The sequence below is a fragment of the Chinchilla lanigera genome, unplaced genomic scaffold (assembly GCF_000276665.1).
Source record: "Chinchilla lanigera isolate Chin_1 unplaced genomic scaffold, ChiLan1.0 scaffold00089, whole genome shotgun sequence".
NCBI lineage: Eukaryota > Metazoa > Chordata > Mammalia > Rodentia > Chinchillidae > Chinchilla > Chinchilla lanigera.
This window is the reverse complement of record NW_004955490.1, coordinates 137261-153523: the sequence shown is the minus strand read 5'-3', so window position 1 is coordinate 153523 and position 16263 is coordinate 137261. Positions and strand designations below refer to the sequence as shown.

The 16263-nt window shown below is 37.1% G+C and overlaps 1 protein-coding gene across 2 annotated transcripts in view; it reads left to right on the top strand.

Annotated features, from left to right (window-relative positions):
- The window catches only part of Pls3 (plastin 3), a 95240-nt gene that overhangs the window by 67629 nt on the left and 11348 nt on the right, over nt 1–16263 (top strand). For both annotated transcript variants that reach the window (XM_005404619.2, XM_013504543.1), the window contains exons 3-8: nt 1632–1795; nt 8346–8475; nt 8922–9054; nt 11510–11591; nt 12349–12514; nt 14818–14960. In XM_005404619.2, the coding sequence (XP_005404676.1) occupies nt 1632–1795; nt 8346–8475; nt 8922–9054; nt 11510–11591; nt 12349–12514; nt 14818–14960 (818 nt within the window). The remainder of the gene's footprint in view (nt 1–1631; nt 1796–8345; nt 8476–8921; nt 9055–11509; nt 11592–12348; nt 12515–14817; nt 14961–16263) is intronic.

Genomic DNA, 16263 nt, shown 5'->3' with positions numbered 1-16263 from the left:
ATCTCTACTGATTTCTGAATGGCTCTGGGCTTCAGGGAGGCAATATAGCCCCTGCTCAAATGCTTTGCCTTGCTTTATTTTTTTTCACAGCACTAATATTGTTATTTTATATTTTATATTCATGTCTCCTATTATACGTTATTTATGCTTTGTGGTTAGAGTGTGAGCTCAAGTACAAAACTGTCTTTTGTCTGCTGTATCTTTTGTCCCAACAGTAGGACCTGGTAGAGTTTCTAAGTAATGTATCAAATAGATTACCAAGTCACAAGATCTTCCCTTGAAGGATGTTGTGGTCATCCTGAGTCATTTATCTGTTCAAAATACAGATTATAACTTTCTGTTATAATTTTTCTTTCAGTACTAGGGTGGAATCTAAGGCTACATCCTCAGATCTTTTTTATGACAGGCTTTTGCTAAGTTGCCCAGGCTGGCTTGGAACTCGTGATCCTCTTTCTTTAGACTCCCAATTAGTTAGGACCACAAGCATGTATGGCAGCACCTGAATTCTCCTATTATAATTTCATTTCTGTATTTGATATTTGCTGGTGAAAGTAAAAATCTATTTACTATACACATATACTAGCCAGGTGTGGTGGTGCAGATCTGTAATCCCAGCATTTGGGATTACAGGATTACAGGCTGAGGCGCCTGAGGCAGGCTGGGATTATAGGCTGAGGCAGGATGATAGCCAACCTGAACTGCGAAGTGAGACCCTGTCTCAACAAAACAACAAAAAATCCAAACATACAAACAAATAAAAAATCAAATACAAGTGCTTACAAGCCTTAGGACATTAGCCCTCCTTTTCAATAAATCAACTTGTGGTCATTGATCAGAGTTCTTTTTCTTTTTTTTAAGTGCTAAGGATGGAACCTAGGGCCTCAAACACACTAAGTAAGCAACCCACCACTGAACTGTACCCCAGCCTGGTTTTATTTCTTCTTCCATTTCTAACAGTGTCAGAATAAGCACCATTCATTTAATCAGTACTTCCATACATATTCTGCTAAAACTGCAGTAGCACAAAAATAAAAAGGTTATTTATAGAGACATACTGAACATCTGCTTTACTGAGTACTGCATTTATTTTTGTGAACTCTGTATTTGTCTTGGCTTAATGTTTGTTTACATTAACTCTTGAAAAAACAAGTGGCCCTGAAGGTGGTTGCTTCATTTCAGGTGTACTTTGGAATGGAATCAGTGCTAATTCATAAAACTTATTTTAGATTAATGCAATAGGAACATAAAACTCCTAAATATTTACAGTAGAAATTGCTTTGTACCAGGCCAGTGTTTTGTTGGTGTACAGTGTATTGCTTTGTTTAATGTCCTCTTACGTCTGTGATTTAATAATAGTTGTATTAACCAACAATACTTTCTTAAAGTTAGGGGTGCTATTTTTAAGTAAAACTTCTTATACACTGTTTCAGGTACAGGATACATGGTGTAAAACCTTGCTCTTTCCCTTAAAATTTGCATTTCCATTTCTAACATCTTTGAGCTCTGAAAATAAAAGATTGTGATTAAGTGAGCTTATGAACTGAACCAAAAATGAAGAAAAGATACTTTTAATTGGTTAACATATTTCTCCAATTTTTTTCCTTTTCTTATTGCTTACCCGTCTTACAAAGATCTCAACAGCAATGGATTCATTTGTGACTATGAACTTCATGAACTGTTCAAGGAAGCTAATATGCCATTGCCTGGATATAAAGTGAGAGAAATTATTCAAAAACTCATGCTGGATGGTGACAGAAATAAAGATGGGAAGATAAGTTTTGATGAATTTGTTTATGTAAGTATGTGAAAGTCCACAGTGATTAGAAGTAATTAAGTATTCCTTTGTCTAGTGAGACCTTATAGTATAAGTAATATTCTATAAAGTAGCTAAGTAGGCATGTTATTACTCATATAACTAATAACATCTATGTTGTCCTGCCCACTCAATTTGATTAGTTCTTTCAGCCACTAAATATCATAAAAGAATTGAGGAAAAGAAAAAAGACACAACACAATGCTCGCTGTGGAAGGTGAACAGATTCTAGGGGCATCATTACAGGGCATCCTTCAAGGTGCTAAATGACATCCTTGAAGCATTCCTTCTCTCTCCTGCAGTGAACGCTATGCTCCACAATTTTAATGATACACTCTGACTCACAGTCTTAGAAGCTTCCTAAGTTGAACCTTCTGATTAAAAAAATGCTTTCTCCTCCCGTGGTAGTGGTATTTAAGTCTACCATTTTCTCTAGGGCGATCATTTTGATAATTAAATGTTAGAAGCATATCTTTTTAGTCCATTGGAAGAGGCATTTAAATTTTTCAGTTTTTTTCTCTGGTGTCATCAAATGTGCCTGAAGACTCCTGGCTGATTTTACAACTCTCCTAGCCCCTCCTTCTAGCACTTAGTGTAGTGTTTTGTGCTCAGTGCTTGGAAACTCTTTTTGTTTTGTTTTTTGGTACTGAAAATCGAACTCAGGACCTTGCGCTTGCCAGTCAGGTGCTGTGCTGCTGAGCTATATCCCCAACCCAGTGCTTGGAAGCTACGTGTGGCAGGCACTTGGTTCTTTATCAACGTCTGCCTCCTTCAGCTGCTAGCAATTGAAGTCTAGATTTCCTAGGCTTCCGCCATTGTCAGTTTATATTTATTGACAAGCTATTTGAGATATAAAGAACAGCTATGGCTTCTTCCTTCAACTAAGAACATCATTAAGATTTTATGCATTTATTTATTCTTAACTTAAGGCTGAGTTTGACTACATCTTATTAGACATCCCTTTTAATATGTTTCAAGCTAAAAGTCAGTGCCTAATATTGGTCACAAAGTTCCTAGCACTTCTATCCGCCTTTTCCATGATTTATTTTTGGCCCAAGACAGCTGCAACCTATGCCCTGTTTGTTACTGTGGCTCACCATGGCCAGTGAAATTTTAGTTTGTCCTTTCCAATTAAGAGTTAACTCCTTCGAAATACTCTAGAAGATCAAGAAGAGAATTGATTAAGTAATGATGTCTAGTCAGCTGTCAGCATTTTGAGCGAGTGTTATTGTCTTAAAAATGCAGACTTGTGTCATAATTATAATAATATAGTTCTTGCCATTTTTCTTTCGAAATACTGATTTCCTCCCACTATTTTTGTCTCCAGTTATGGCCAAAGGCTTTTGTTTTGAATTCTATGTTCAATAGTAAGTTTCAGTTGATTTGTAATTTGAGCACTTGCATGTCCTCTGTTGTATAACTTGCTCCCTTTGTGACTGCATGTTTAATTGTAAATTTAAAGCAGCTCCAAGTAGCAGTGAACGCTGATTAGTTTTGGTACAAATAAAGTTTGAGTAGAGTGTAGTTAGCCAAGATATTAGTATGAGGGAAGAGAAATAAACATGTTCTTGCATGATAGGTTTTTCTTTTTTTAATTTGAATTGTAGATTGAGGTGTTACTTGTAAACCAAGCTACAAACAAAATCAGTTTATATTAATCTTAGAAAACACATATAGCAGAAAAGACCACCACAACTAAATATAAACTTCAAATACAAAAAATTAACAGCTTGTTTTTGTCTCTTCTAAGTATTTCAAAACTAAATTACTAAGTTTTTATGTTTATCAGATAATAGGCATATTTTTCTTTGCTTGTGAAATGCTGGTATGTCAATAAGTTCTTTGGCAGAAATAACTATTGAATTTTTATTTTCATAATGAGAAACTTGTTCTTGAATAATGATAGTAAGTTTTTTACTGTTTTGAAGAGTTTCACTAACTGTACTGGGTTCACAGGTTTAAATAACTTAATATGGGCAGAATAAGTAAAGTGCTTAGAACAGTGCCAGGCATACAGTAAATGTTACATAGGTGCTAGTTGTTGAGATGATTTATTGATTTATTTAGAGATGGGAGTCTCACTACATTGCCTAAGCTTGACCCAAACTCCTGGGCTTAAGTGATTCTCCTTGTGGTATCCTACCTAACTATTATTTTTATTTTTTGAAACTGGGCCTTGAATTCTAAATCCTCCTGCCTCAGCCTCCAAAGTGCTGGAATTACAAGCATGCACCACCATATTTGGTAGCTGACTACTATTTTTCTTAAGAAGTATTCTTTTCCAAGTATAGGCTTAAAACAAAGTCCAAAAAAAAAAAAAAAAAAAAAAAAGAAAGAGAAAAATTCTAACCTGCTCCTTTGGCAATAAGCCCCAAACAGTGGAAACCAGTTGTTGCTTTTTTTCCCCCAAGTTTGGCTGAAATCTTTCCTTCTCAAGTCATATGCTTCTGGATTGTTTTGGTTTGGCCACTAGACCTGGATCAGCTAACTTTGAGGTCACAAGGAGTTAGCTGGTTGCTGCTGAGAGTCTTTGGGAAAAAGCCAATGAAACTTGCACAAGGAATGAGAAATATATATTCCACAGAAGAGACTGGAAAAGGTGTCAGGAATGAGAGTGGATGGTGCTGCCTGCAGAGGACACCAGGAGTTTGTTCACAGATGACAAAGCTAGTGCTTCCTCGGAGGGGGAAAACAGCACACAACAGTGAGCTCATTAGGGTCACCGTGGCAGCTTTTGAAAAGGTTCATTGAGAAAACTGAAGCACAGTGGGCCGCCTTGTGCTGTCTCTGGTTTCTGAGATTCTCGTTAAGCCAAAACTTATACCCAAACAGCTTTATCATCCATTCTACCAATGTATTTGCTACAGTAGAAAGTGCAGATTCTCATGCAGTGAATCAACTTGAGAGATAAGCAAATTTTCAATTCTTCCTTATCCTTTGAAAAAATTTTAAATCTAAAGAGCACAGGAAGATACTATGAAACTGAAAATTTGAGCTAAGCTGAAAGAATTCATGAGTATTTAAAAATATGTGAAGCCACATGCGGTGGTGTAAGCTTGTAAAAAGAGTTAACTCAGGAAACTGAGACAGGAGGATTTGAAGTTTAAGGATAACATGAGCAACTTAAAGAGAACCTGTCTCCAAAAAAAGTCTTTTAAGAACTGGGGATGGGGCTGGGGATTTAGCTCAGCGGCAAAAGCGCCTGCCTGGCAAGCGCAAGGTCATGAGTTCGGTTCCCGGTACCGGAGAAAAACCAAAAAAAAAAAAAAAAAAAAGAACTGGGGATGCATCTCAATCGCAGAACCTCCCTGGCTTTCCAGTACCACTTAATTTTTAAAAAGATGTAGTGCGTTGGGGGGGGGTTAGCTCAGTGGTACTTAGCACGTGTGAGGCCCTAGGTTCAGTCCCCAGCATCGCATACACAAACACACACATACTGCACATTATGTAACTTTGGAAAGACTACTGAAAATTAACAAATTTAATTATAATTTTATTCATTATTCTCAAGCATGAAGTTTATTTGCGTTAGGATATTGTATAGGAAAGACATTTCTTTTTTTGGTCTTTTTTGAGACAGGGTCTCGCTATGCAGTTCAGGCTGGCCTTGAGCTCACTTTGTAGCCCAGGGTGGCCTCGAACTCGCAACCATCCTCCTGCCTCAGCCTCCCAAGTGCTGGGATTACAGGCTGATAGAATTACAGGCATACACCACCATGCCTGGCTGAGACATTCTTTTTTAATTTGTTTTTTCATTTGAATTATTCCACTTTTCCATGACGTATACAAATTTGGATTTATCTTTCAGCTGAATTTGTTATCACTGAAACCACCTAATTTTCAGAGGTAAATGATGCTTGAAGCAAAAACACCCATAGTAAAAAAGTCACTTTTTATGTCTCATTCTGAGGTAGTAACTCTTTTTGTAATTGCAGTGATTTATGGTACATCAGGTATGAGGAAATATACACCTATCAGATTTTAATTTACTTGATAATGTTTTACTAAACAAAGTAGAGTTCAGAATGAGGTAGACTAGTATATTCTGTCCTTTCCCTGAGTGGATGCATTCTACCAAAGGGGAAATTATGGGATGAAAATGCATTGTAGTTAAAGTTTTACTACACTTCCACGTAGCTGTTTGGTTGGATAATCTTGGCTTGGAAGTTTAAGACAAATCAAATGAAATGAAAGTTGGACTGAAAAAGAAAATTAGATTATAAATAAAAATTTTAATAATTGTGAAGTCACGTTAACTGCAAAACACTTACTAGTACAAGAGTTGGTATAATACCGATAGTGGAGGAAAAGTGATTTTATCAGTCACATGCAATATTTAGAGGCATTAATGTATATGTGTTTATATATATAGACATAGGTACACATTCACACATCAATTCTATAATATTGCTTCTAAAATTACAGGTATAGCACAAAATTTCTGCTGTGGAAACTTAAGCTTGATTTTGTAAAAATTGTTGCTTACTATTTTCCTAAATAAAATTGTTTATAGGCCAAGCATAATGGTCCATGCCTATAATACCAGGACTGTGGGAGGCTGAGGCAAGAGGATCTCAAGTTCGAGCCCAGCCTGAACAACTTTGCAAGACCCCATCTAAAAAATAAAAAAAGGCTTAGGATACAGCTCAGTGCAAATGTGCTGAGTTCAATTCCCAGTACCACACACATACACACACACACACACACACACATTTATAGATCCAAGAAAACTCATGATTTAAGAAAATCATAATGGGAAAAGATCACTTTGTGTTAGGGCTACTGACCACAATTCTACCAGTTAGCAACTTTTCTACCAGTTATAAAAGGTCACATTTTCTAGAAGACTAATTACAAAAAGATGCCCACCAAGAAAGACTAAATATTAAAAGACCTTGACACAGTGTTGTACAAGCTTAGCTAGTGTCACATGAGGTACATTACTCCAACCTGAACTGCTCTGCATTGTGACCCCCTTCTATGAGCCTCAGACTAAGGCTATGATGTCCTAGGATGAGTATATGAGTATGCATTTGTCAGCAACACTAAAGGTCTTTGAGGTTTGGTTTTGTTTCTGTCTTTTTTGAGACAGGGTCTTGCTGTGCAGTTCAGGCTGGCCTTGAGCTCACTTTGTAGCCCAGGCAGACCTCAAGCACACAAGGTTCCTCCCGCCTCAGCCTCCTGAGTGCTGGGATTACAGGTGTGTGCCCCCATGCCCAGCTCAGGCCTTTGAGTTATTCTGCATTTGTTCAACAAGTTTTCCATTGTAGTCTTTCAAGTTTCTTTCAATAAGTCTCCTTAAATAGGAATTCTATACAGCACTGAAAAAAGTTGTATAAAGTTACTACATCTTGCTTCTATTTGCTATGCACTGGCTAATTTAGCTATGCACACTGATCTATAAAGAACAAATTTGGGGGTTAGAAAAATTATAATATTTAGGAAGTATAGAGAGAGACCTTTAGAATGTCCATTCAATCAAGGAGTTATATGAGAATGTGACTTTTGCTTTGTTACCACCACCGGCTTTTGTGTAGTCAGGACGTATAAATTAACTTCAGGAGCCAAGTTTCTTACTGTGAGGAAAAACTGGACACATAAATGCCCAAACAAGACAATCACCAGAAAAACAACTTTTTACATCTATTCTCCATAGTCATTCTCCATTGCTGGTCATTTGACACTTTCTCTCTCCTTCCTTCTTCCTTTCTTTTTCCTCTCTCTCTCCCTCCTTCCTTCTCTTCTTCCCTCTCTTTCTCTTTTCTTTCTTTCTTTTTTCCTTCTTTCCTTCCTTCCTTCCTCCCTCCCTTCCTTCCTTTTCTTTTTGTATGTATACGTGGTACTACGTTTGAACCCAGCCTTCACACTGTGCCTTATCCCCAGCCCTTTTTATTTTGAGACAGAGTCTCTCAGTCATCACCCATCTGAGTTCAAACTTGTGATCACCCTTCCTCAGCCCTCTAAGTGCTGTGATTACAGGTGTGCACCACCGTGCCTGGCCACAAAACAGTTCTTGATGCAGTCATAAATATGTTTGTGCGTGAGAAATAAAAATCTTAAGCTGTAAGTAGAAATATACTATTACGCAGAACCCAAAATACAAAGAGGTAGAAAAGGATTACATGTTAGAGCCATAAACTTTTACCTTTCTTTTCATTGTGAGTTGTGGTTATTAAACGGGGGGGGGGGTGATCCTTGAGCCTTCTCTCTCCAAGAGAAGAATAAAGCTACCCTTCATAGAAAATTAACAGATTTACCTGTGCCTTTGAATCATACTAGTTTTTGGCTTAAAGTAGATTCGATGCATGTAGCACTTACTGTTTTTGACAAGTGTGTGCAGGTGGCGCTTCCTCATTAGTAGCAATAGTGAACTTGTTTACCACTGCTAAACGGCAAGCCCAGTTTTCCTTTTAACACGCTTCACCTATGGAAAATAATGCAGGTGGTCAAGATAGGAAAAAAATCAACATGCTTATTTTTTGTACCTGATTGAAAATGAATTGTGAGTCAACTAAATTATTTTAATTGATAGATTTTCCAAGAGGTAAAAAGCAGCGATATCGCTAAAACTTTCCGCAAAGCAATCAACAGGAAAGAAGGGATTTGTGCTCTGGGAGGAACTTCCGAGTTGTCTAGCGAAGGAACACAGCATTCATACTCAGGTAATCCATTCACTTGCTTTAGGCTGTTACAATGGACTAACTAAGGGAGATGCCCTCGTGTCGCAGAGGGGTTGTGGACATGTTATTGGGCTTGGGACTAATGCTGCCATAAAGGCACTGTAGGCACTTGTTTTATGGCTTTGTTAGTTTGTAAGAGATATGATGCAATACATATAGCAACAGGCTTTATTGCCTGTCACTACTATAAATGTAATTCTTAAAGAGTTTTGTAACTAATTTCTCTGAGGGTCAGTTAACCTTCTAGGTTCATTAATGTTTTGATTCCTAATTGCTGTGTCGTATCCAGTCCTGTGGGTTTCCAAGGAGGATAACCACGTGTTTATGACACATTAGCTTTTAACCCTGATGTACAAATATTATAGGCTTTGAAGATCAAAATTACCCTAAAGTATGACTTAATTTCTTCTTATTGAATGTAATTTTAGAGGAAGAAAAATATGCTTTTGTTAACTGGATAAACAAAGCTTTGGAAAATGATCCTGATTGCAGACACGTTATACCAATGAATCCAAATACTGATGACCTGTTCAAAGCTGTTGGTGATGGAATTGTGCTTTGGTGAGATGTTAGCTTGTTTTATATCCAGATTTCCAAAGACAGCCTTCCGTGTAATTGATATATTTGTTCTAGATGTTTGCCAGCTTCATATCTGGAAACCCAGGGGGAAATTAACAGCTTCTACCTTTTTCATTTCATCTCTAAGTCTGTCCATGAACATAAAACTCTCAGGCACAGACTGCGTACCTTTTTATAGGGCAAAGATCTCAGCATCCAGTTTCTTGTCTCATTTAGCAAGCAGAACATTACAACTTTGTTGAACTTAAGTGTGTCAGTATCTATTTATTCTGAAGTACTACCTCCACTAAAGAAAAAAAGAGAGACTATCCATCAGTTCTCACTCTCCAGTGACCTATTTCTGAAAAATGCTTTTGTCACTGCTGCTTCCTCAGAGCTTGTAGGTTAGCAGAAATAACATAAGATTATCAACCCTCTCTGTTGCTGCTCCTATTTGCAGAGGCAGTGTAGCAGCACGGTGGTTAAAAGCATGCTTCATAACCTGTGGGCCTGGGTTCACATTCAGACCTTGCCTCTCCATAGCTGCGTAGGTGTGGTCCAATGGTTTACCCCCTTCACATTTCAGTTGCCATCTATTATGACCTCCATGCTGTTGTATAGGTCACACATTGCTAATACAAAAACCTGATCTCTGAAATGCTCCAAAATCTGAAACACTGAGTTCTGACATGACACCACCAGTGAATAATTTCATACTTGACCTCATGAGGCAGTTCACAGTCAAAATGGAGGTGCACTAAAAATATTGTATAAAATTACCTTCTGGGCTGGGGGATGTAGTCTAGTGGTACAGTACTTGCCTGTTATGTGAGAAGCCCTGAGTTTGATCCCCAGCACCATAAAACATTGAAATAAAAATTGCCTTCAGACTATATGTATGAGGTGTTTATGATGCGCAAAATTAAATTTGTTTAGAATTGAGTCCAATCCTCAAAATCTCTCTCTCTCTCTCTCTCTCTCTCTCTCTCTCTCTCTCTCTCTCTCTCAAGAGATAGGATGCAATATATATCATGGTGGGTTTTATTACATGGGATTCTATACTAATATAAATGTAATTTTAAAGAATTTTGTAAATACATAGATATATTCCAAAATCAGAAACATTTCTGGTCCCAAGTATTTCAGAAAATGTTTGCTTGCTTCAGAGTTCTAAGTTGCTACCTATAGAGTACCTAGAACAGGACAATAGATACATTTCAGATGATAGTATAGTGTATAAAATTCCTCTGTTTGCAATAAGATCATTTTGATTGTTGGAAAAACTGATTTTTAAAGTGTGAGATATGCCCTTTGTATCCATCTATATGCAGTAGAAATAATTTACCATTTGTTTTAGTAGAGATGACCATACAGAGCTATTTAATGTTTAAAATTTGCAAGGTTTCTTATATGCAGAATAAAATTTGTCAAGCAAGTATTATAAACAACTAAAATATTACAGTTTAACTCTGAATTTTTTCAAATGAGGCTGGGAATGTAGCTCAGTGGGACAGTACCTATTTTGCATGTACAAGGCCGAGGGTTCCAACTCCAGCACTGCAAAAAATGAAATAAAAATAAATGCTTTACCAAATGGGAAATTTCTCTAAGTCACAGATTATAGCCAAATTAAAGTAACTTTTTCTTTCCATCATCAACTGTAGTGGCTTGCTTACAGTTCAGACACTCTGTAAACACCTGGTCACCGGGCCTCAGGCATAGCTCAGTGGCAGAGGGTGTGCTTACTGGCATGCATGGGACCCTGGTTCAGTCCCCAGCACAGAGAGAGAGAGACAGAGAGAGAGAGAGACAGAGAAAGACAGACAGAGAGAGAGAGAAAGAGAGAAAGAGAGAGAGGAGAAAGAAAGAAAGAAAGAAAGAAAAAGAAAGAAAGAAAGAAAGAAAGAAAGAAAGAAAGAAAGAAAGAAAGAAAAAGAAAAGAGAAAGAAAGAAAGAACTCATGTTCAACTAACTTCATTGCTTTATGGATAGATGATAATTTTTAATTGTGATTTATATTATCTAAAAAAGATATACCTTCAATATGGGATTTGAACAATAATCTAGTAAAGTTTTTCTCAGTATGTAGGCTATTCATTGTCATAAGAGATTGTAAAGAATACCAAAACATGAAAAATGAGGAAATATGTCCCAATTTTGAGACCTAAGCTCTATAAACATTTTGGTTGTGTTTGTTGTTGACGTTGGTGGTGGTAGTGGTAGGAATCAAATCCAGGCTCCTAGGAATGCTAGAAAATTGCTCTTCCACTGATACATTCTTAGCTCTGGTCTTTTCTTGGTTTTGTTTTTTACGTTTTGTATGTACAGTTTTTTGTGATCAAAATCACCTATTGAAATTACTTTTAGATTACATGAAAGATGTCTTATCGTAAGCCTTACAATAGCTATGAGTATTAAGTCTCTAAAAGTAAATCAATTCTTTTCATTTTTATTTCAGTAAAATGATCAACCTCTCCGTTCCTGATACCATTGATGAGAGGGCAATCAACAAAAAGAAACTCACACCCTTCATCATTCAGGTAGAGATGCTTGTCCCTCCCTACTCCCCAAACTACTTTTAAGGGCCTGTTCGACAGACACAGGCTCTGCACTCTGTGTGTTCTCACTTAATCAACCCTCCTACAACAATTTAGGATTATTATTCAGATTTCACAAAGTCAGCTGTGACTCAGGTTTGGTAGCTTGCTTAAGGTTAATATTGGAGGCGAGGTTCAAATGCCTGTCTAACACCAAAGCCTATTCTTCTCATCACATAATGTGCTCAAATGTTGCAAAATTAAGCAAAAACATTTGCACTCTTAATTAACTGGCTTGCTTAGGGAATGGAGCATTGTTCTCTTCCATCAAGTATTAAGACTACTAGCAAATCTTCCTCAGACAAGAACACTGCTTGGCATATGGAGATTGATCGCTTTTAGAACTTGGGTATATGTCATACTGTTAGACTGTCTTTGCACATTTTTAGTAGTATGACACTCTGTTCACAAGGATATATTTACTTTAGTCTCAGTCTTTTCCTTTAGTGTCAGCATATTTCATAAAAACAAAAATATCAACTTCCCATGGAATTATGCAAAAGATACAGCAATAAGAAAGAGATTTATTTTAGTTATGCTGCTTAGCACTGAAGTCTGGAATTGGTTTTCTGTGAATTATATATGGGCAAAATAGAGGGAGTTAGTTTTCTCATTGAGGGTTATTGTCAGTGAAGGGAGAAGTAGACTGAAAAAAAAAGGAAAAGTCAAGAAGTGACTGCATAATTTGCCTGTCTTACAGGAAAACTTGAACTTGGCATTGAACTCTGCTTCTGCCATTGGATGTCATGTTGTGAATATTGGTGCAGAGGATTTGCGGGCTGGGAAACCTCATCTGGTCTTGGGACTGCTTTGGCAGATCATTAAGATTGGTTTGTTTGCCGACATTGAATTAAGCAGGAATGAAGGTAATAAAGCACAGTCATTATTTCAAAAGTTGTTTATTGGTTATTTTTTCTAGCCATGCAGACTGTCATTCTTTCACTTAATTGAGATGATCAAATGATAACTAGAATTAATGTAAGGTAATGCTATAGAGTTATTCAAGAAAACAACCTAATTGTAACTCTTCTTTAGTCATAAATAACATTTGTCTGGCACTTTAAATTTTATTTTACAATAAATATACAAAAGCACAGAGAGGTTAATGAATTTTCTCAAGGTCCGAAAACTTGATATCCTTTGCTACTTTGTTCACACGCCCCCACTCCATCACCATTGTCTGCTAAATTCTTTACTTTTGTTCTTGCTTTTTTTTTTACTTTTTTCTCTCACTCTTTTTTATTGGTTATGCAGATTAGTGGACTTCATTTTAAAAGATCCATACATGTACATAGCATACTTTGATCATTTCTCCCCCATAAACCTGTTGACCTGTTCTCCCCACAGTGGAACATTTTGAAGAAATCTCAATTCATATATTTTGCTCATATCCATCCACCCTATTACCTGTCCTTGTTCCCCTCCTCCACCTCCTTATTCTCTTCTTGTCTAATAATAATCTCCTTTCTACTTTCCTGACAGTTACTTTTAATGCCTTTCATAGTCTATCATAAATTTAGACCTCTTCCAAAATCTTCTAACCTACTCTTGATGGTCCTATAGTTCCTGAACCAGCAAAAAATCATCCTTTTTGTGGCATAGATTTTTATGTCACACATTGATTTGTAGGATATATACATATATGTAATCAATAAAATTATTACTGGGTTCTTGGAAGTACTATATCACTCTCTCCCTATAAAATTTTAAATGTCAACTGGTACAAGGTTTGCCTGGCATGTGCAAGACCCTGAATTTGATCTCTAGCACTATGCAAAAGAATAAAAAATGTTAAGCACTACTTTGTATACTCATATTTTCTTCGAGAGATCTCTAGCATCACTTCTCAACCCTCAGTTACTTTTGAAAAAAAAAGCATATACTTGGGATTCTCAGTATTTTCAATATCTCATAGTATCTGCTAAATCTTATTTTGCACCTTTACACATTGTAAGGTTTTGGGTTTTTTTTGTGTTTTTGGTTTTTTGGGGTTTTTTTGCACTTTCAAGCCATCATTACATTTACATTTTCAATCCTGTGATTCTCCTTTGTTTGTGTTTCATTTTTTGAGTCCAAGTCTTGCTGTTTTGCCCAGTCTAGTCTTGAACTCTTGGGTTCAAGTCATCCTTCGAGTATTTTCATGGTAGGTGCATGCTCCTCACCCTGCACTGATGCTCTACTTGGATGAATAAAATTGTTGTGATTGATAGCTTTCTTCACAGTACTGTTAGTCTTGCTTAAAGGAGTTAAAGGAAAGGGGAAACAGCATAAAATGACATTGGCTCATTTAGTAAGTCAAGTGCATAGATATGAGGTGTTACGGCTCCGGGTAAATGGTCATGTTGTCTTTGCTCTGGCTTAAATCTCTGAGCATTACAATCACAAGCATCCACTGAAGATGACATTTTCCTATCTAGGTATTACTTGGACCTCTTCAGAAATCAGACAGTTTCAGTCTTGTCCAATATCAATCCCCTTCCATTTTATGGGAGGCAATATTGCATAAGGACTATACATTTTCTTAAAACAGTGCTTAAATTTAGTTAGTTCCCTGTGTGAGCAGACAACAAGCCTTTATCCATTACCTAAGGAATGGTTTACTAAAAAAAACAAAACTAAAGAGTGTGGTTTTGAAGCCGGAATATTGCTCAGTGGCAGAATGTGTGTTTTGTATGTGTGAGACCATAGGTTCAATCCCTGGTACCACAAAAAGAAAAAGTAAAAAAGATTGGTTTCTTCCACACATTCAATTCAACAAAAACAAAATTATTGAGCAACGCTCCTTTAAAATAGGTTCAACTTGTCAAGAATTAACTGATTAACTATGGTTAATTATAAATAAGAAAAATGCATGTAAACATCGCACAAGGTAAAAGACATTAAACTTATGATCTATAGCATTATTTGGTATTTGGAATGTGAAGAATAATAAAAGAATAAATAAATATATAACTTATATAATATTTACTGTGCATTCTCATAATATTATGTCTCTCAGTATCACCTTGGTTAGTAATTATCTACATATCTGTTTATCTTTTGATTAGACCGAGTACCTTGAAACCAGGAACCATGTCATACTAATTCTTATATCTCTATTAACATAGTGTCAAAAGAACGAGCCATGACCATTGTCTTATCGTGTATTGTGGTATTTTTTTCTTTCCAGCCTTGGCTGCCTTACTTCGAGATGGTGAGACCTTGGAAGAACTTATGAAATTGTCTCCAGAAGAGCTTCTGCTTAGATGGGCAAACTTTCATTTGGAAAACTCAGGCTGGCAAAAAATCAACAACTTCAGTGCTGACATCAAGGTAACTGTGAAGTACTCTAACACCTTTGAGGGCTAAAGTGGCTTGGGGATTTTATCCCATCTTAATACAGAGAAAATGCTAATGATATGTCACCAAGCTTTGTTGCTCCTTGTCTCTGGTGAAAGATTTTTTGTTCTTTACTTAGTTGTATTTATTTGTTTTGCAAAGTTAGAAATGGAACCAACCCAGAGCCTTGTGCATGCTCAGCCAGCACTCTGCCACCAAGCTACGTCCCCAGCTCTGCTGATGGTAAATTTTAGTATAGAAGTAAAGCCATATAAGGAGCAAGAGCACTAAGTCTCTCACATTTTGTGGGAAAGGGGCAAAGCATTAGAGTGCAACTGTTTTATATTCTCCTACTGCTGGAAATGGAATATAAAAGGATAGAACATGACTGTCTAGTCTTAATTGTCTTTCCCAAGCCTCACTGTGCCTTTTAGTAAAGACCTAGGAGAAGAAGGACAGATCCCTGTCACACACCCTGCCACCACCATCCACCCCCATGGTGCCAAGGCTCAAAAACAGGACATTCACACTGAACTACATCCCTCAGTCATTTTATACTTTTTATTTTGACAGAGTCTTGCTAAGTCATTAAATTGCTCAGGCTGGGCTCAAACTTGCAATCCTCCTGCCTCAGCCACCCAAAGTGCTGGGATTCCTGACGCCTTTCTTATTTCCTGTCTCTCCTCATATATGCTTAATTTTAAATATTTAGTTCCTTGAGAGAGTGCTGAGAGTTTCTTTATGTCTATTTCTCCTACCTCAGCCCCTGCCCCACCACGTTCCCACCGAAGTATACCTCTAACACAATATTTGCCACATAAAAGACCCTCAAGCGGGCTCTGTGTTGTCATGGTGCATGTCAGTAAACCCAGCACTCCGAGAGGCCGAGGCAGGAGGACTGCAAGTTTCAGCCCAGTCTGGGCAACTTAGCAACTTAGTAAAACTCTGTCTGAAAATGTAAAAAGGGCTGGGGATGTAACTCAATGCAAAAGCCCCCGGTTCGATGCTCAGTACCATAACTATTTTTTAAAAAAAAACCCTTCACATATTTCTTGTGTCAAATTGAATTTTGGCACTCACTACTCACCATAGTGCCTTTTGCTTCTCATACATAGAGACTAAATTACCAGTAAGAAATACAGCTGACCCTCCGCATCCTTGGATTCTGCATCCATAGACTGACTATTGGGGATGGGAGTTACATCTGTACTAAACATGCAGCCTTTTTTTCTTGTCATTATTTGCTAAATAGTACAGTAGAACAACTACTTACACTGCATAGGAACTGTATCTAATA